At 37.9% G+C, this 20,288-nt stretch overlaps 1 protein-coding gene across 3 annotated transcripts in view; it reads right to left on the minus strand.

Moving 5' to 3' along the window:
• Positions 1-20,288, minus strand: part of LOC128025110 (eukaryotic translation initiation factor 2-alpha kinase 1-like) — a 30,574-nt gene that overhangs the window by 300 nt on the left and 9,986 nt on the right. For all 3 annotated transcript variants that reach the window (XM_052611129.1, XM_052611131.1, XM_052611130.1), the window contains exons 7-14: positions 2,656-2,752; positions 2,465-2,525; positions 2,018-2,372; positions 1,818-1,929; positions 1,515-1,621; positions 775-904; positions 487-566; positions 121-354 (exon numbers count right to left, since the gene is read on the minus strand). In XM_052611129.1, the coding sequence (XP_052467089.1) occupies positions 121-354; positions 487-566; positions 775-904; positions 1,515-1,621; positions 1,818-1,929; positions 2,018-2,372; positions 2,465-2,525; positions 2,656-2,752 (1,176 nt within the window). The remainder of the gene's footprint in view (positions 1-120; positions 355-486; positions 567-774; positions 905-1,514; positions 1,622-1,817; positions 1,930-2,017; positions 2,373-2,464; positions 2,526-2,655; positions 2,753-20,288) is intronic.

A 20,288-nucleotide genomic window follows, 5' to 3' on the forward strand; every position in this document is an offset into this window, starting at 1 on the left:
AAAGTTTCAAGGTAAAACGTTTCTTCAAAGCTCACAAAAGTAACTAAATTGTGATTATACATGAACTTTTGGTTTGTGTTCCATTTTGGGGGTAAAAAAAAACATTGTAGTCACACATACCATGTCATTGGCACGGAAGAGGTCACTCTGAAGTAAATGAGATGCACTTGGTCGCACTGAGGGATCAGTGCTGGTCAGTAGGGTGATATACTTAGCCAGAAGTGGCCAGCTTTTAGATAGAGTGTTGGGGATCTTGCTCTGCCGTAGTTCTTCAAGTGTGTGCACACGCTCCATCTCAGTCCCAAATGGCTGGAATAACTCCAAGGTAATCACTCCTATACTGTACAGATCTGACTGTACAAATGAAACAAATAAATTTTACTACATTTTTAGTATGAAAGATGAAAAAGCCAGACACCAAAGTACAGCCCAAAAAACAGCAGACATTACATTATAACAGTCTGTAACTTTACCATTTTTCCTTACCTTTGAATCATAGTGAGAACCCTTAAGTTGTTCTGGGGCAGCATAAACAAAAGTTCCCACTCCACTAGTGTGAGCTGAGTCTAGTATGAAAAGTGTAATGAGAAATAATATGTTGCATTAGTTCTCTGCTGCCATCTACTGTTACCTGCCAATTAATCAGAGTTAGTTTCGCTAAAAAAAATCAGAAAATGAGAATAATGTAAAGATGTATTTGTAAATATTTTAGTTCAGAATTTTTAATAACTCAAATACGCTTGTGAATACAGAAGAAGTTACAAGGCCTGTCACCTGTGTTTACACTTGCTTGAGAGCTGGAGGGCAGCTGCTCATGTTCGTCTATTATTATGTTCCGGCAAGCCAATCCAAAGTCCCCTATCTTCACATGGCACTCAGGTCCATGAAGGAAAATGTTCCTAGGCTGTAAATAAAAAAATATAATTGTAACAAACTTGCAACAAACAGACACTATAATTTATCATAGACACTATCTATCATAGACACATCTTTTTATTGTTACACAAATACAACATCCACAGTAATAAATATCCAAAATTATTTTGTTAAGTTTTAACATATTAATCGCTTAAAAATTACATTGGTTTAGGAATTTCATAGGTAACTGTGTATTCTAGCCTTTCGTTTATTAAAAAATGTGTGCAGTTCCAATTGGTATTCGGGCTTACTATTATATTGTTTAAAAGACTAAGTATCCAGAAGAGATGCATTAAAGAAAATACAGTGTTCCCTTACTATGACAAACAGATAAAGAGACACGAAGAGTATTTGACAAAGTGACTATCTGCAATTAATTTTATTTTGAAATAATTGATTGTTAAATGCCATGGTGGCTGTAAACTGGTGCTTTGCTAATTGTTGTGCCACACCAGCCCAATCAATAGCTGTTATCAAAACACTAGGTCTCCTCCCATGCAGACTAATGCGTTTACAGTTTCAAGCCAGACATGTACTAGATATTTGTGTGGTGAAAAATACCAAGTTATGCAAACCAGCAAAATAAGCACACATACCTTAAGATCTCTGTGCATAATACCACGGGAATGAATGTACTCAACTCCTTCCAGTATTTTCTTTAAAATGTTCAATGCGCGTTCAGAGTCAACTGACTCACAAGGATCTGTGGATCAATGCATTGGTTAAAAAAATGCTAAAATAATCCAACAACTCAATTATATGCTGTGACTGATTCCATGATATGTTCAGTAAATCAGCTTTTCTTGTCTTTCTTGTTCAGCCAATGTGTCAGCCATTGCAAAAACAGGAATGGGTGTATGTGTAGTGTAAGTAAATTCAGATGAATAAAGTGACCTCACCTACTGACATCAACAGTCCCTCTGTGGTCCTTAAGTTTCTTTCCTGTATCCAGTCTTTCAAAGATCGCTCACACAGCTGCATTTGTATATAAAGCATTAAGTGGAGTTGAACCTATAGACAGGAACAAGAAAAAAAAAATGATGAAAAACATAAAAGATTTCAATCAATTGTTACATTCAGTGTTTAGTTAACCATATACCTCATGTGCCTGCTTTTCTGACCATTCAGCAGTGTCCATATCGATGTAAGAGTTATTGTTCAATTCCAGTGTGTTTTGACTGAGGTCGTCCTCTGAGAGAGTCGAGCTCTCCCATTTAGCTGCAGGGCATTTGTTCACTGTAGCACGTGGCTTTCCCAGAAACACACATGGAACAATGTTTTGTGGGTTGTGGACATTTTTGGGGCAAACGGCATGTCCCATCTCTTCTTTTGAAGTTGAGGGTTTCACTGAGAGGCTCTCTAATGCAGCCTGATTTTCTTTGCCTTCTGCTTCTTCAGAATGTTCAAAGACAATGGACGATCCATTGCTGCTGTTAGTGTTTTCCTGTGTACACCTAAAGCAAGAAACATTTTCAGTATGCTGTTGTAAACGTGTTACAACTAGTAAATTGTGTTGAGAAAAACCGTCATTTTCAAACCATCTTACCCATCTCTCTGTAAAGGTTTCTCTAATGCTGGAAATGTTTGTGAAATAAGGGATTTTGGATCTAGTGAGAAAAACAGACAATTTTACATGTTAATGTAATTTTTGTATGACTCAGGAAATACTGAATAAAAGCAAAGCATGGTTCAAATGGCTTTATCTCCTAATGTAACAACATCAAGACAGCAACTAACTTTTCACAGCAGGCTGAACATGCTCCATCCATGCTGTGTGATATCCAACAATATTGGGATGCTGAAGGCTGGAGAGCACTTTAACCTCTCTAAGAACCTGCGAGGAGATAAAAACAGATGCAATTAAAGCTGCAAGCAGCGATGAACGGGCCCTCGCACCCGGGCTCACCGCCATCGTGTTGCTTTAGTAAAAAGGTGAACATTGAGAAATATGCATTTAATGTCCTAAATATAAGTGGAATATATCAAAGTATATCCCATATATGTGCCAATCTTACCGTTGCCAGCAGGTGGCGCTATCATTATAATGGAATATTGGCCTTCAGATGTGTTCAGGCCAGGACTCTTATCAAACATGTGAAGTTTGGGGAAGATTGAACATTTTATGCTTAAGTTACAACAACTTCTCTTGCTGTGGCAAGACATCAAATTTTGTCATGGCGCCATGGAAACGCCCTTTAACAAAAACTCAAGATCTCCAAAAGTTAACATTGCACAGGCCTTTAGATTAGACTGACCACAAAATGTATGTTAATCTCAAAAAAATTATAGGAGTAGTTTTTCGCAGCGTAAAACATGTCACTTACTGTTGCCAATAGGTGGCGCTATGACTATAACTGAATGTGGGCATGTAGATCTGTTAAGGGCAGATGTTTTATCTAACATGTGAAGTTTGGGGCAGATTGGACATTGTATGTCTGAGTTACAGCAACTTCCTTTTTCATGGCGAAACATCGAAATTTGTCAGGCCGCTATGGACACGCCCTTTAACGAAATCTAAAGATCTTCGCAATTTAACATCGCGAAGGGCTTAAGATTACACTGACCAGGTTTGGTGTTGATCTGAATAAATCTCTAGGAGGAGTTCGTTAAAGTACAACCCCTGAAAATGGCAAAAACAACGCCAATTTTGCAGAGAAAATTCAAAATAACCGACTTCCTGTTGGGATTCGGATTTCGTGCCAAGAGACTTTTTTGTAGGTATTGGTGTGTTACATGTGTATACTGATTTTTGTACATGTACGTGAAACATAGCTCGAGGCGCACTCTGTTGAAAGTGTATAGGTGGCGCTATCGAGCCATTTTGCCACACCTGATGGAATTTTGGCCTTCAGATGTGTTCAGGCCAGGACTCTTATCACACATGTGCAGTTTGGGGAAGATCGGACATTTTATGCCTGAGTTATAGCATATTTTATTCCCATGGCGAGACATCGAACTTCGTGACGGCGCCATGGACACGCCTTTTAACGAAAACTCAAGATCTTCACAACTTAACATTGCACAGGCCTTTAGATTAGACTGACCACAATAAATACATTGATGTCATAAAATTTCTAGGAGTAGTTCATCGCAGTGTAAAATATGTCACTTCCTGTTGCCAATAGGTGGCGCTATGACTATAACTGAATATGGGCATGTCAATCTGTTCAGGTCAGGAGTCTCATCAAACATGTGAAGTTTGGGGCAGATTGGTCATTGTATGTCTGAGTTATAGCAACTTCCTGTTTCATGGCGAATCATCGAAATTCGCCAGGCCGCCACGGACACGCCCATTAACGAAAACTCAAAAGCTTCGCAATTTAACATCGCAAAGGCCTTCAGATTAGGCATACCAAATTTGGTGTTGATCTGAATGAATCTCTAGGAGGAGTTCGTTAAAATACAACGCATGGAAATGACAAAAATGACACAAAATTTGCTCATAATATTAGTAATAACCGACTTCCTGTTGGGTTTCGGATTTTGCTCCAAGAGACTTTTTTGTAGGTATTGGAGAGTTACATGATTATACCGATTTTCATACATGTACATGAAACGTAGCTCGAGGCGCACACCGTTGAACGTGTATAGGTGGCGCTGTTGAGCCATTTTGCCACACCCACTTCTGAAACCCATATCAGACGTAAATTTTCGCCAGTTCTGAGGTGTGTGCAAAGTTTCATGACTTTTCGAGCATGTTTAGGCCGTCAAAAATGCGATTCATTTTGGAGAAGAATAATAATAATAATAATAATAATAATAATAATAATAATAATAATAATAATAATAATTAAAGCTGCAAGCAGCTATGAACGGGCCCTCGCACCCGGGCTCACCGCCATCGTGTGGCTTTAGTAAAAAGGTGAACGTTGAGAAATATGCATTTAATGTCCTAAATATAAGTTGAATATATCAAAGTATATCCCATATATGTGCCAATCTTCCTGTTGCCAGCAGGTGGCGCTATCATTATAATGGAATATTGGCCTTCAGATGTGTTCAGGCCAGGACTTTTATCAAACATGTGAAGTTTGGGGAAGATTGAACATTTTATGCCTGAGTTACAACAACTTCTCTTGCTGTGGCAAGACATCAAATTTTGTCATGGCGCCATGGAAACACCCTTTAACAAAAACTCAAGATCTCCAAAAGTTAACATTGCACAGGCGTTTAGATTAGACTGACCACAAAATATATGTTAATCTCAAAAAAAAATTATAGGAGTAGTTTGTCGCAGCCTAAAACATGTCACTTCCTGTTGCCAGCAGGTGGCGCTATTACTATAACTGAATATGTGCATGTAGATCTGTTAAGGGCAGAAGTCTTAACTAACATGTGAAGTTTGGCGCAGATTGGACATTGTATGTCTGAGTTACAGCAACTTCCTTTTCATCGCAATATATCAAAATTTGTCAGGCCGCCATGGACACGTCCTTTAACGAAACCTCAAGATCATTGCAATTTAACAATGCAAAGGCCTTTAGATTACACTGACCAAGTTTGGTGAGGATCTGAATAAATCTCTAGGAGGAGTTAGTTAAAGTACAACCCCTGAAAATGGCAAAAACAACACCAATTTTGCAGAGAAAATTCTAAATAACTGACTTCCTGTTGGGATTCGGATTTCGTACCAAGAGACTTTTTTGTAGGTATTGGTGTGTTACATGTGTGTACCGATTTTTGTACATGTACGTGAAACATAGCTCGAGGCACACTCCGTTGAAAGTGCATATGCACTCCGTTGAAAGTGTATAGGTGGCGCTATCGAGCCATTTTGCCACACCCAATGGAATATTTGCCTTCATATGTGTTCAGGCCAGGACCCTTATCACACACGTGAAGTTTGGGGAAGATCGGACATTTTATGCCTGAGTTATAACATCTTTTATTCCCATGGCGAGACATCGAACTTCGTCACGGCGCCATGGACACGCCTTTTAACAAAAACTCAAGATCTTCACAACTGAACATCACACAGGTCTTTAGATTAGACTGACCACAAAAAAGACATTGATGTCATAAAATTTCTAGGAGTAGTTTGTCGCAGTGTAAAATATGTAACTTCCTGTTGCCAATAGGTGGCGCTATGACTATAACTGAATATTGGCATGTAGATCTGTTCAGGTCAAGAGTCTTATCCAACATGTGAAGTTTGGGGCAGATTGGACATTGTATGTCTGAGTTACAGCAACTTCCTTTTTCATGGCGAAACATCAAAATTTGTCAGGCCGCCATGGACCCGCCCTTTAACGAAACCTCAAGTCCTTCGCAATTTATTATCGCAAAGGGCTTTAGATTACACTGACCAAGTTTGGTGTTGATCTGAATAAATCTCTAGCAGGAGTTCGTTAAAGTACAACCCCTGAAAATGGCAAAAACAACACCAATTTTGAAGGGAAAATTCAAAATAACCGACTTCCTGTTGGGATCCGGATTTCGTACCAAGAGACTTTTTTGTAGGTATTGGAGTGTTACATGTGTGTACCAATTTTTGTACATGTATGTGAAACATAGCTCGAGGCGCACTCCGTTGAAAGTGTATAGGTGGCGCTATAGAGCCATTCTGCCACACCCGGTGGAATATTGGCCTGAAGATCTGTTCAGGCCAGGACTCTTATCACACATGTGAAGTTTGGGGAAGATCGGACATCTTATGCCTGAGTTATAACATCTTTTATTCACATGGCGAGACATCGAACTTCGTCGCGGCGCCATGAACAAGCCTTTTAACGAAAACTCAAGATCTTCAAAACTGAACATCGCACAGGCCTTTAGATTAGACTGACCACAAAAAAGACATTGATGTCATAAAATTTCTAGGAGTAGTTCGTCGCAGCGTAAAATATGTCACTTCCTGTTGCCAATAGGTGGCGCTATGACTATAACTGAATATGGGCATGTCAATCTGTTCAGGTTTGGAGTCTCATCAAACATGTGAAGTTTGGGGCAGATTGGTCATTGTATGTGTGAGTTATAGCAACTTCATTTTTCATGGCGAATCATCGAAATTCGCCAGGCCGCCACGGACACGCCCTTCAACGAAAAGTCAGGATCTTCGCAATTTAACATCGCAAAGGCCTTTAGATTAGGCATACCAAATTTGGTGTTGATTTGAAGAACTCTCTAGGAGGAGTTCGTTAAAATACAACACATGGAAATGACCAAAATTACACAAAATATGCTCATAATATTAAAAATAACCGACTTCCTGTTGGGTTTAGAATTTCGCTCCAAGAGTCTTTTTTGTAGGTATTGGTGTGTTACATATGTGTGCCAATTTTCGTGCATGTACGTGAAACATAGCTGGAAGGCTGTTGATTTTCTTGGTATAGGTGGCGCTGTCGAGCCATTTTGCCACACCCTCTTCTGAATCCTATATCAGACGAAAATTTTCACCAGGTTTGACGAGTGTGCAAAGTTTCATGACTTTTTGAGCATGTTAAAGCCCTCAAAAATGCGATTCATTCGGGAGAAGAAGAAGAAGAAGAATAATAATAATAAATTAAAGCTGCAAGCAGCGATGAACGGGCCCTCGCACCCGGGCTCACCGGCAGTGAGTGGCTTTAGTTAATAGGTGAACGGTGAGAAATATGCGTTTAAACTCATAAATATAAGTAGAATATATCAATGTTTATTCCATACATGTGCCAATCTTCCTGTTGCCAGCAGGTGGCGCTATCATTATAGTGGAATATTGGCCTTCAGATGTGTTCAGGGCAGGACTTTTGTCGAACATGTGAGGTTTGGAGAGGATTGGACATTTTATGCCTGAGTTAAAACAACATCCTATTTCATGGCGAAACATCGAAATTTGTCAGGCTGCCATGGACACGCCCTTTAACGAAACCTCAAGATCTTCGCAATTTTAGATCGCAAAAGGCTTTAGATTACACTGACCCAGTTTGGTGTTGATCTGAATAAATCTCTAGGAGGAGTTCGTTAAAGTCCAACCCCTGAAAATGGCCAAAACAACACTAATTTTGCAGAGAAAATTCGAAATAACTGACTTCCTGTTGGGATTCGGATTTCGTACCAAGAGACTTTTTCGTAGATATTGGTGTGTTACATGTGTGTACCGATTTTTGTACATGTACGTGAAACATAGCTCGAGGCGCACTCCGTTTAAAGTGTATACGCACTCCGTTGAAAGTGTATAGGTGGCGCTATCGAGCCATTTTGCCACATTCGATGGAATATTGGCCTTCAGATCTGTTTAGGCCAGGACCCTTATCACACAAGTGAAGTTTGGGCAAGATCGGACATTTTATGCCTGAGTTATAACATCTTTTATTCCCATGGCGAGACATCGAACTTCATCACAGCGCCATGGACACACCTTTTAACAAAAACTCAAGATATTCACAACTAAACATCACACAGGTCTTTAGATTAGACTGACCACAAAAAAGACATTGATGTCATAAAATTTCTAGGAGTAGTTTGTCGCAGTGTAAAATATGTAACTTCCTGTTGCCAATAGGTGGCGCTATGACTATAACTGAATATTGGCATGTAGATCTGTTCAGATCAAGAGTCTTATCCAACATGTGAAGTTTGGGGCAGATTGGACATTGTATGTCTGAGTTACAGCAACTTCCTTTTTCATGGCGAAACATCGAAATTTGTCAGGCCGCCATGGACCCGCCCTTTAACGAAACCTCAAGTCCTTCGCAATTTATTATCGCAAAGGGCTTTAGATTACACTGACCAAGTTTGGTGTTGATCTGAATAAATCTCTAGGAGGAGTTCGTTAAAATACAACCCCTGAAAATGGCAAAAACAACACCAATTTTGAAGGTAAAATTCAAAATAACCGACTTCCTGTTGGGATCCGGATTTCGTACAAAGAGACTTTTTTGTAGGTATTGGAGTGTTACATGTGTGTACCAATTTTTGTACATGTACGTGAAACATAGCTCGAGGCGCACTCCGTTGAAAGTGTATAGGTGGCGCTATAGAGCCATACTGCCACACCCGATGGAATATTGGCCTGCAGATCTGTTCAGGCCAGGACTCTTATCACACATGTGAAGTTTGGGGAAGATCGGACATTTTATGCCTGAGTTATAACATCTTTTATTCCCATGGCGAGACATTGAACTTCGTCACAGCGCCATGAACAAGCCTTTTAACGAAAACTCAAGATCTTCACAACTGAACATCGCACAGGCCTTTAGATTAGACTGACTACAAAAAAGACACTGATGTCATAAAATTTCTAGGAGTAGTTTGTCGCAGCGTAAAATATGTCACTTCCTGTTGCCAATAGGTGGCGCCATGACTAAAACTGAATATGGGCATGTCAATCTGTTCAGGTTTGGAGTCTCATCAAACATGTGAAGTTTGGGGCAGATTGGACATTGTATATCTGAGTTATAGCAACTTCATTTTTCATGGCGAATCATCGAAATTCGCCAGGCCGCCACGGACACGCCCTTCAACGAAAACTCAAGATCTTCGCAATTTAACATCGCAAAGGCCTTTAGATTAGGCATACCAAATTTGGTGTTGATTTGAAGAAATCTCTAGGAGGAGTTCGTTAAAATACAACATATGGAAATGACCAAAATTACACAAAATTTGCTCATAATATGACAAATAACCGACTTCGTGTTGGTTTTAGAATTTTGCTCCAAGAGTCTTTTTTGTAGGTATTGGTGTGTTACATATGTGTGCCAATTTTCGTGCATGTACGTGAAACATAGCTCGAAGGCTGTTGATTTTCTTCGTATAGGTGGCGCTGTCGAGCCATTTTGCCACACCCTCTTCTGAATCCTATATCAGACGAAAATTTTCACCTGGTTTTACGCGTGTGCAAAGTTTCATGACTTTTTGAGCATGTTTAAGTCCTCAAAAATGCGATTCATTTTGGAGAAGCGGAAGAATAAGAATAAATATAGCTGCAAGCAGCGATGTCGGGCTCAAGCCATCAGTGCAACGCCACCCTGGTGGCATCGGGAAAACTGTGCCCAGCGGGCATAAGCATTTACAGTAACCCTCTGACAATCAAGTTTTAAGGGATGTGGCAGTTAAAGGGTTAATCCGACCAATCTAGACTTTGAAATCACATACACAGAACAATATATATAACTTTAGTAACACTTTATTTTAAAATGTATAAAAAATGTATAAGGTGTGCATTGTAGCTGACACCTATATGAACACATTACAATTGTTTTGTGACTACAAGTCTTTCTTCTCAAATGCTATTGAGTGGTCGCGAACGCGGATGGGAGAATGGCGCATATTTGTTTTGTTTTTTTTGAGCAACTGGTGCCCCCTCTGGGAGTTGGTGCTCTACGAAGACTGCATACTCTGCATATAGGGAGCGGCGGTACTATCTGGAAGATATATTCCTCAAACCATCGTACAAGTGAAGGTGATGCTAGTCCTTCAAGAATCGCTCAAAACCTTTTCAAGTGTACAGTTGCCTTTTATTGCATCTTGAAATAAATATTTCTGAATTCTGAATCAAACTGGGTTGTGTTTATTGATTTATTTTATAAGACAACTGAAACTTTAATCTCCTTTGTAATATATGTGCTTTTAAACCAAGAACAATGTAATTAGAGATGTATTCCTGCTTAATAATGACTATTATTAAGGGAAAAGGCTTTATAATCATGAACTATTTACTAATGCTTAGCTAATGAGTGCAGTTATTATAAAGTGTTACCAATGCATTTACTAATGTTAACAAATTAGACATTATTATACAGTGTTACCAAACCCTTTAATAATTTATTAGTGTTTTGTAATGATTTTAATGACCTATAAGCATTTGTGAAATAGTTTTGCTTGCATTGCAGCTTAATCTGTCAGTTGAAGAGTTTTACTGTTACATCCATGAGATTAATAAATGTCATGTCACGTCACAGGTTGTCATAGGTCAGTATCAAATGAGTTTGAAATTATAATTTGCAGCACAAATAAGGCTTCTTAGGATGTTTTTAAATCCCAAAAACTGTCAGAAAAGGATAAGGCCTAAGAGATTTCTTAACCTGTAATGAAAGGAAAAAAACACCACCATTAGCAACAACAAAAACAATAACAATTTAAAATATAGATTTTTTTTCCTGATTATTAAAGGAATGATTAGGTCTCTCTCTCTCTCTCTCTCTCTCTCTCTCTCTCTCTGCCAGACAGCCCCTCCCTACAATCCACACACACTGTCAGTCACCAAAGATTCACAGTCACCAACCCCCTCACACTCACACTCCCCCTCCCTCTCCCCCTCCCTTTCCTCACACAGACGGAGTGGCCAGAGTGAGATCATGTCAGTTGAGAAGTCTGACAGTTTTTTCTTTTCTTTTATCCATACAGTGTTGTAAAGTCATGAAACTATCTCTGTATGAAAACATGCCTTGAAGTGTTTGGAAGCTGCAATTTAGACATACAATACAATTAATGTTTCCCTTCTTACTGTCATTTCAAAAAATCACCACGTCAAAACCGTTCAAGCTAACCAAAATCCGTTCGCAATTTAAGTTCCTCGATGTTGTTTCTTCATGTAGTCAAAGTTTGGTGTGTATAGTGTACTTCCCATGTGAGGAGTATGCATTAATTCACAACTGTAAAATCTCAAAAATACACATTAAAATCAAAATAGCTGACTTCCTGTTGATCGTAGCTTATGACTGTGAATTAGAAAGTTGTCCGTCTTGATAAGAACAATTTAAGTACCGAGTTTGGTGTCTGTAGCTAAAACTAAATAAAATGCATTATTATTATTATTAGCTGTACACTTGCTAAACATTTTTAAATATAAACTTATGCAATTGTGTATATATATATATATATATATATATATATATATATATATATATATATATATATATATAAATTCAAGTGTACAGTTTTCTTTTATTGCATCTTGAAATAAATATTTATGAGTTCTGTGTTTGTTTATTTTATTTATTTTATTTTTTATTTTACATTTTTTTAGGGAGATTACAGCCTTTAATCTCCTCAAAATAAATGTGCATATAAACCATGAACAATTTAATTATAGCTGTATTTATAAAATGCTTACTAAAATATTAATTTTGGGAGAAGGCTATATAAAGCATGAACTGACTATTTACTAATGCTTAGCTAAGAATTGCAGCTATTATGAAGTGTTACCAATGCATTTACTAATGTTAACAATTGAGACATTATTTTAAAGTGTTACCAAATCCTTAAATAATTTAAAAGTGTTTTGTTATGATTTCATTAACCTATAAGCATTTGTGAAATAGTTCTGTTTGCATTAAAGCTTAGTCTTCATCTGTGAGCTGAACAGTTTTACTGTTACATCCTTGAGATTATGTAAATTCAAATAAATGTCATGTCACAGGGTGACAGAGGTCAGTATCAAATGAGTTTGAAATTATTATTTGCAGCACAAATAAGGTTTTTTAGGATTTTTTTTAATCCCTGAAACTGTCAGAAAAGGATAAGGCCTAAGATATTTCTTAAGATGTAATGATAACAGCACAATTAGCAACAACAACAAAAAAATAACTATTTAAAATACAGTTTTTTTTCTGGTGATTAAAGAGATGTTTAAGTCTCTCTCTCTCTCTCTCTCTCTCTCTCTCTGTCTGTCTGCCACTCAGCTCACACCCCTCCCCCACTCACACTCACACACACACACAGAGTCAGCACACAGAGTCACAGAGTGAGATCAGATGTCTGACAGTTTTTTAATTTTCTTTTAATCATACAGTGCTGTAAAGTCATGAAACTATGCATATTTCCTCAGAATCACTGGTTTTCTAAATTAAAAATGTTTTTTAAAGGTTTGGAAGCTGCAATTTAAAAATACAAGACGATTAATGTTTCACTTTTTACTGTCATTTCAAAAAATCACCACGACAAAACCGTTCAAGCTAACCAAAATCTGTTCGCAATTTAAGTTCCTCGATGTTTTTTCTTCATGTAGACAACGTTTGGTGTGTATAGTGTACTTCCCCTGTGAGGGGTATTCATTAATTCACAACTGTAAAATCTCAAAAATACACATTCAAATCAAAATAGCCGACTTCCTGTTGATCGTAGTTGATGACTGTGAATTAGAAAGTTGTCCGTCTTGAAAAGAACAATTTATGTACCAAGTTTGGTGTCTGTAGCTAAAACTAACCCCCCCACTTTTGACAAAAGGTGGCGCTATAGAGTGCCTCCTTCACGCCCTTTTAAAAGCTTTTGCCATTGTCTAGCTATCACTAATACTGATATGTGTTTTGAGTTTCATGTAAATCTGAGCTTGTTGTCTGCCTCAAACTCACCATAACAGAACATTCAAGTTTGACACGTTGCCATGGCAACACTATATCAGATATCAATATCCCCACAACAGATTTACATCGGCCGTGTTTTGTCATTATTCTGATGAAGTTTTAAGTAAATCGAGTAAAAATAAGATGCTGAATTCAAAGCATTTGGAAAATGACACACTTCCTGCTGCCAGTTGGTGGCGCTATAACGTTGACTCTTAATAGCCACATATATACAATCGGTATCATACAACGAACAAACCCATGAAGTTTGATCAAATTCAGGAAATGTATGTGGATGTTATTAGACATTTCCTGTTTCTCATTTCTCGCCATAAGTTCCATGCCTCGCCACGGGCAAACCGTTCGAGATATCAAAAATCCCCTCGCAATTTTTCATCCTCAATGTCTTGAGATCATGTTCACCGAGTTTCGTGGCGAACGGGTTGAAAACCTCAGAGGAGTATTTCAAATTCCAGAGCATGCTTTTTTTAAACAGCCCTGAATAGCTGACTTCCTGTTGGGCGGAGCCTATGACATAAAGTGTGAAAGTTGTTCGGCTCAATGAGATCTATAAGTGTACCGAGTTTGATATAAATACATGCAAGTGTGTGTGAGCTATGGTTCAAGAATTCTGACTGTCTTCCAGGGGGCGCTGTAGAGCCCCTGTGCCACGCCCGGGTCCCAGCCTCTGCGGCGTCCTGATGGCCGCAGATTCCAATGTGTGTGCCAATTTTCAAGAGTTTTTGAGCATGTTAAGGCCCCCAAAACACCCCGGAAGGTTTAATAAAAAATAAAAATAATAATAATAATAACAAGAATAATCCTTAGAAGAACAATAGGGCTCTTCGCCCCTTCGGGCTTGAGCCCTAAATATAGCTGCAAGCAGCGATGGCGGGCTCAAGCCGTCAGTGCAACGCCACCCCGGTGGCATCGGGAAAACTGTGCCCAGCGGGCATAAGCATTTACAGTAACCCTCTGGCAATCAAGTTTTACGGGATACGGCAGTTAAAGGGTTAATCCGACCCATCTAGACTTTGAAATCACATACACAGAACAACTTTAGTAACACTTTATTTTAATATATATAAAAAATGTATAAGGTGTGCATTGTAGCTGACACCTAAATTAACACATAAAAATTGTTTTATGACTGCAAGTCTTTCTCCTCAAATGCTATTGAGCTTCAAATTTGCTTTTGAGTCCATGTGAAAAAGTAGCATAATTTACATATGACTTACAGTTTGTTTTAATAAACATCAAACATTCAATTTAATTGTGCATTATAGCTGTCACGTAGATGAACAATTACAGTTGTTTTTATGACTGTAAGTCATACTCTTCAAATGCTACTGATGTTAGAAAAGTGTATAACAAGATCACATATAACTTTAGAGACGGTTCCTAAATTTGAGACTCTCGAATGTCCTGTAAATGTTCCTGAATTTGATCAAACTTCATTGGTTTGTTCGTTGTATGATACCGATCGTATATATGTGACTATTAAGAGTCAACGTTATAGCGCCACCAACTGGCAGCAGGAAGTGAGTCATTTTCAAAATGTTTTGAATTTAGCATCTTATTTTTACTCGATTTCCTTAAAACTTCATCAGAATAATGACAAAACACGGCCGGTGTAAATCTGTTGTGGGGATATTGATATCTAATATGGCGTTGCCATGGCAACGTGTCAAACTTGAATGTTCTGTTATGGTGAGTTTGAGGCAGACAACAAGCTCAGACTTACATGAAACTCAAAATACATATCGGTATTATTGATAGCTAGACAACGGCAAAAGCTTTTAAAAGGGCGTGAAGGAGGCACGCTATAGCGCCACCTTTTGTCAAAAGTGGGGGGGTTAGTTTTAGCTACAGACACAAAACTTGGTACATAAATTGTTCTAATCAAGACGGACAACTTTCTAATTCACAGTCATAAGCTACGATCAACAGGAAGTCGGCTATTTTGATTTGAATGTGTATTTTTGAGATTTTACAGTTGTGAATTAATGCATACTCCTCACAGGGGAAGTACACTATACACACCAAACTTTGTCTACATGAAGAAAAACCATTGAGGAACTTAAATTGCGAACGGATTTTGGTTAGCTTGAACGGTTTTGTCGTGGTGAATTTTTGAAATGACAGTAAAAAGGGAAACATTAATTGTCTTGTATGTTTAAATTGCAGCTTCCAAACACTTCAAAGCATTTTTTTATACAAAGATCAAATCATTCTGAGGAAATATGCATAGTTTCACGACTTTACAACACTGTATGGATAAAAGAAAATTAAAAAACTGTCAGACTTCTCAACTGACATGATCTCACTCTGGCCACCCTGTCTGTGTGAGGGAAGGGAGGGGGAGAGGGAGGGGGAGTGTGAGGGGGTTGGTGACTGTGACAGTGTGTGTGGACTGTAGGGAGGGGCTGTCTGGCAGAGAGAGAGAGAGAGAGACCTAATCATCCCTTTAATAATCAGTGCATAATTAATGACAGTGTTATTAGTTTAGGTACATTAGATTGTACATGTATAATACTACACAAATACCATAATATTCTTCATAGACTATGTAATTTTCCATATAGTCTAATAATAACAAAAAAGCACTGGTATTGGTACTCCTGGTTAACCACCAGGATGGGGTTCAACTCCCTGCAGTGTTGTTATTGTTTGCTATAGACTATAAAATAAATAAATAATAAATAATAAAACGTGATTGGCATTACCTTTTAAATATAACTAACATGCAACCTTACAAAGAACAATAAAAGTAGTCATCCGAACGGCTCAAAGCAACTCTCATTGATGCTACGTGCCTGTAGGCTACACAAGAGATGGCGTTAAATGCATATCACAATCTGGATGAAATTAGCTCCTTAGCGGAAAGGTTAGGATCATTCCTTCGTACAATGGATGACATCAGTCTTATGTTTGGTTAAAGTGAAACAAGACAAACAGTGTCACTTAACATACTTATCTTGTTTTAGTGCCAAAAATTCCGGGTAGGTATTTAAAGGACAATTCATATGCATTGCTGGTTCAGTGTAGTCTATATATACGCAAATATTAATTTTCATATTTATTTGTACAGCACTCTTCAAAATACATATCACTGCAGCCTTACAGAACATGCATGCAGGGCCACTGCTGGCCAAATGGGAGCCCTAAGCAGGATTGTATTGTTGTGTCCCCCTTCCTCAAATATGATAATGGAAAAAAAACACCTACTATAGGGGTGAAAATAGAACTTTAATCAAATAAAAAATTTAATGAATAAATTGTATTATTTACAATTTACAATTGTAGCTCTCAACATTTACCTGTGGCTATAACTTTATTATAACTCTAATTTATTTTACAGTCTCAAGCATTCAGAAATCATGGAAAATGAAATTAAGCAGTTTTACTATGATAAAACCATGGTTTATTTTTGTAAGGGTTGTGATATGCACGTTTTTTGTTGAAGAAATTATAGAGACTGTGTCATCTATGGCAAAAAGGTGGCCAAAAGTAAAAGATTAAGTGAATATTTGAAATAAATGTTCAGTCATAGTCTAATCCAGGATTTGATTGTCCTGTTAAGTGTAACAGCAGCAATCACATGGCATTTGGTTCCGTATGCAGACATTTGTAATAACATGTACATAAATTGTTTATTTTGTATTTGCCTACATTATGTATTTTAACAGTGTTTTTATTAAACAAATTATTATATTCATTGTTTTTTTTATATATAATGCATTTTAAGTCATTTTAAAGGCTATTTAATGGCTTAGGTCTGTTTTTATAATGACAACAACAACAACAACAAAAAATTACAGTATATTAATACTTATTTGAAAATTCTTTTTGCAGCACAAATAAGGTTTTTTAGGATTTTAAAAAATCCCTAAAACTGTCAGAAAAGGATAAGGCCTAAGATGTGAGTGGCTAAATTTATTTTTGTTTTTATAATTGTAATACATAAGCTATGAAATTATACAAAATGTATAAAAAAGTAAATAAATAAATACGCTACATTAAAAAAGCAGCCAAGACAAATGAGTCTCCTTTTATATATAGATTAAAATTGAAGACAGAAGCAGCTGGTATATGCGGTCACTTAATATTCAAATCCAGTAGATCCACTTCAGATTTATTTCTCAACAGTTTATGTTCACGTTGCTGTTTTCGTTTATAGTCGCCAAGCTATTATGTATTTTGAAATAATCTTGTCCGGTATGTGTTCGTTCGTACGACGAAAGGCAGAATCCTGCAGCTCGAGAGATATGTTATTCTGCCAGTCGCGCTTTCAAATAGTCTCGCACACTTAAACGGGTCACAAACACCTGTATTTAGCTCTTGTTGTGTTATAATGTGTGTATTGTGTGCATTTATGGCAATATTTTATTTTAAAAAGCTCTTAAACAAGAATAAATTCGTTCGTGTTGAACTTGTGACACTGTGCGCGCTGATCGGAGCGGTGATTTCAGATAGGCAGCCACAAATATTTAATTTTCACACAAACAGTTCAAAAACATCTTAATTTAGCTCTTGTTGTGTTCTAATTGGTGAATTGTGTGATATCGCTGCAATACTTTATTCTTAATAGCTATGAAACAAGAATAAACTTTTTTTCTGAGCTCGTCATTCCACACGCTCCTGCTCAGAGCGGTGATTAATCTCTCCTGTTTCTCACGTATCACTGACCACACATCAATTATTAATGAGCCCTGACCCGGTAATAATCATATATGTTGGTTTAGCTTGTCAGTGTGAATTAAATCTAAGTATTTATTTGTATTTTAACCGATTTAAAAGAGAAACTAAAACTCCGGTAATTGCACCTGTAGGGGCGCAATTTCTCTCAGACAATGGAAGTCTAAGCACATATACTCAAACAGAGGGACAGAAGTGAGATGAGATGTATGACAGTTTTTTAATTTTCTGTTATCCATACAGTGTTGTAAAGTCGTGAAACTATCCATATTTACTCAGAATGACTTTTTGTCTGTATGAAAAAAGGTTTTGAAGTGTTTGGAATTTAAAAATGCAGGAAAATTAATAATTCCATTTTTAATGTCATTTAAAAAAAATCACAGAGACAAAACCGTTCAAGCTATCCAAAATCTATTGGCAATTTAAGTTGTTTAAAATGTTTTGGCATCATGTAGACAAAGTTTGGTGTGTATAGAGTTACTCTCCTCTGAGCAGTATGCATTAATTCACAGCTAAATGTTAAAAAAAAATCCACATTCAAATCAAAATAGCTGACTTCCTGTTGATCGTAGCTGATGACTGTGAATTAGAAAGTTGTCCGTCTTGATGAGAACAATTTTTGTACCGAGTTTGGTGTCTGTAGCTAAAACTAACCCCCCCACTTTTGACAAAAGGTGGCGCTATAGAGTGCCTCTTCCACGCCCTCTTATGAACTTTTGCCAGTGTCTAGTTATCATAAATACTGATATGTGTTCTGAGTTTAATGAAATTCTAAGCATGTTATATGCCTCAAAATCACCTGAGAAGTATTCCAGTTTAACATGTTGCCACGGCAACAATATTTTTAGATATCAATATCCCCCCAGCAGATTTATATCGGCTGTGTTTTAACATTATTCTGATGAAGTTTGAAGCAAATCGAGTAATAATAAGATGCTGAATTCAAAGCATTTTGAAAATGACACACTTCCTGCTGCCAGTTGGTGGCGCTATAACTTTCACTCCTAATAGTCACATATATGCGATCGACATCATACAAAGAATAATCTGAAGAAGTTTGATTAAAATCAGGATATGTATGTGGATGGTATTAGACACTTCCTGTTTCTCATTTCTCGCCATAATTTCAACACCTCGCCACGAGCAAACCGTTTGAGATATCAAAAATCCCCTGGCAATTTTTCATCCTCAATGTCTTGAGATCATGTTGACCAAATTTGGTGGCAATCGGCAAAAAAACCTATGACAAGTATTTCAAATTCCAGAGCTTGCGCTTTTTACATAACTCTAAATAGCTGACTTCCTGTTGGGCGGAGCCTATGACATGCAATACGAAAGTTATTCGGCACGATGAGATCTATATGTGTACTGAGTTTCATATGCATATGTTTGAGTATGTGTGAGCTATACATCAACATTTCTGACTGTGATCCAGGGGGCGCCGTAGAGCCCCTGTGCCACGCCCGGGTCCCAGCCTCTGCAGGCTCCTAAACGCCACAGATTCCAAAGTGTGCGCAAATTTTCAAGAGTTTTTGAGTATGTTAAGGACCCCAAAAGCCCCCACAACTTTGACGTAAAATATGAATACTAAACCCTAAATAACCAACTTCCTGTTGGGCGGAGCCTATGACATGCAGTACGAAAGTTGTTTGGTTTGATGAGATTTATAAGTGTACCGAGTTTCATGTGTCTACGTGCAAGTATGTATGATATATGGCCCTCAGTATTCCAGGGGGCGCTGTAGAGCCCCTGTGCCACGCCCGTGTATCTGTCTCTGCCCGGCCCTAATGGCCGCAGGTTCCAAGGTGTGTGCCAATTTTCAAGAGTTTTCGAGCATGTTAAGGACCCCAAAAGCCCCCGAGACGTTGGAAAAAAATAATAATAATAATAAAAAATAATCCTAAGGAAAACAATAGGGCTCTCGCCCTCCAGGCTTGAGCCCTAATAATAATAAACAGAGCAGATACAATAGGGTCCTCACACCATCGGTGCTCGGGCCCTAATTAAAGCTGCAAGCAGCGATGAACGGGCCCTCGCACCCGGGCTCACCGCCATCGTGTGGCTTTAGTAAAAAGGTGAACGTTGAGAAATATGCATTTAAACTCATAAATATAAGTGCAATATATCAAAGTTTATTCCATATGTGTGCCAATCTTCCTGTTGCCAGCAGGTGGCGCTATCGTTATAATGGAATATTGGCCTTCAGATGTGTTCAAGCCAGGACCCTTATCACACATGTGAAGTTTGGGCAAGATCGGACATTTTATGCCTGAGTTATAACATCTTTTATTCCCATGGCGAGACATCGAACTTCGTCATGGCGACATGGACATGCCTTTTAACAAAAATTCAAGATCTTCACATCTAAACATCACACAGGTCTTTAGATTAGACTGACCACAAAAAATACAT

The sequence above is a fragment of the Carassius gibelio genome, chromosome A12 (assembly GCF_023724105.1).
Source record: "Carassius gibelio isolate Cgi1373 ecotype wild population from Czech Republic chromosome A12, carGib1.2-hapl.c, whole genome shotgun sequence".
In the NCBI taxonomy this organism is placed as follows: Eukaryota; Metazoa; Chordata; class Actinopteri; order Cypriniformes; family Cyprinidae; genus Carassius; species Carassius gibelio.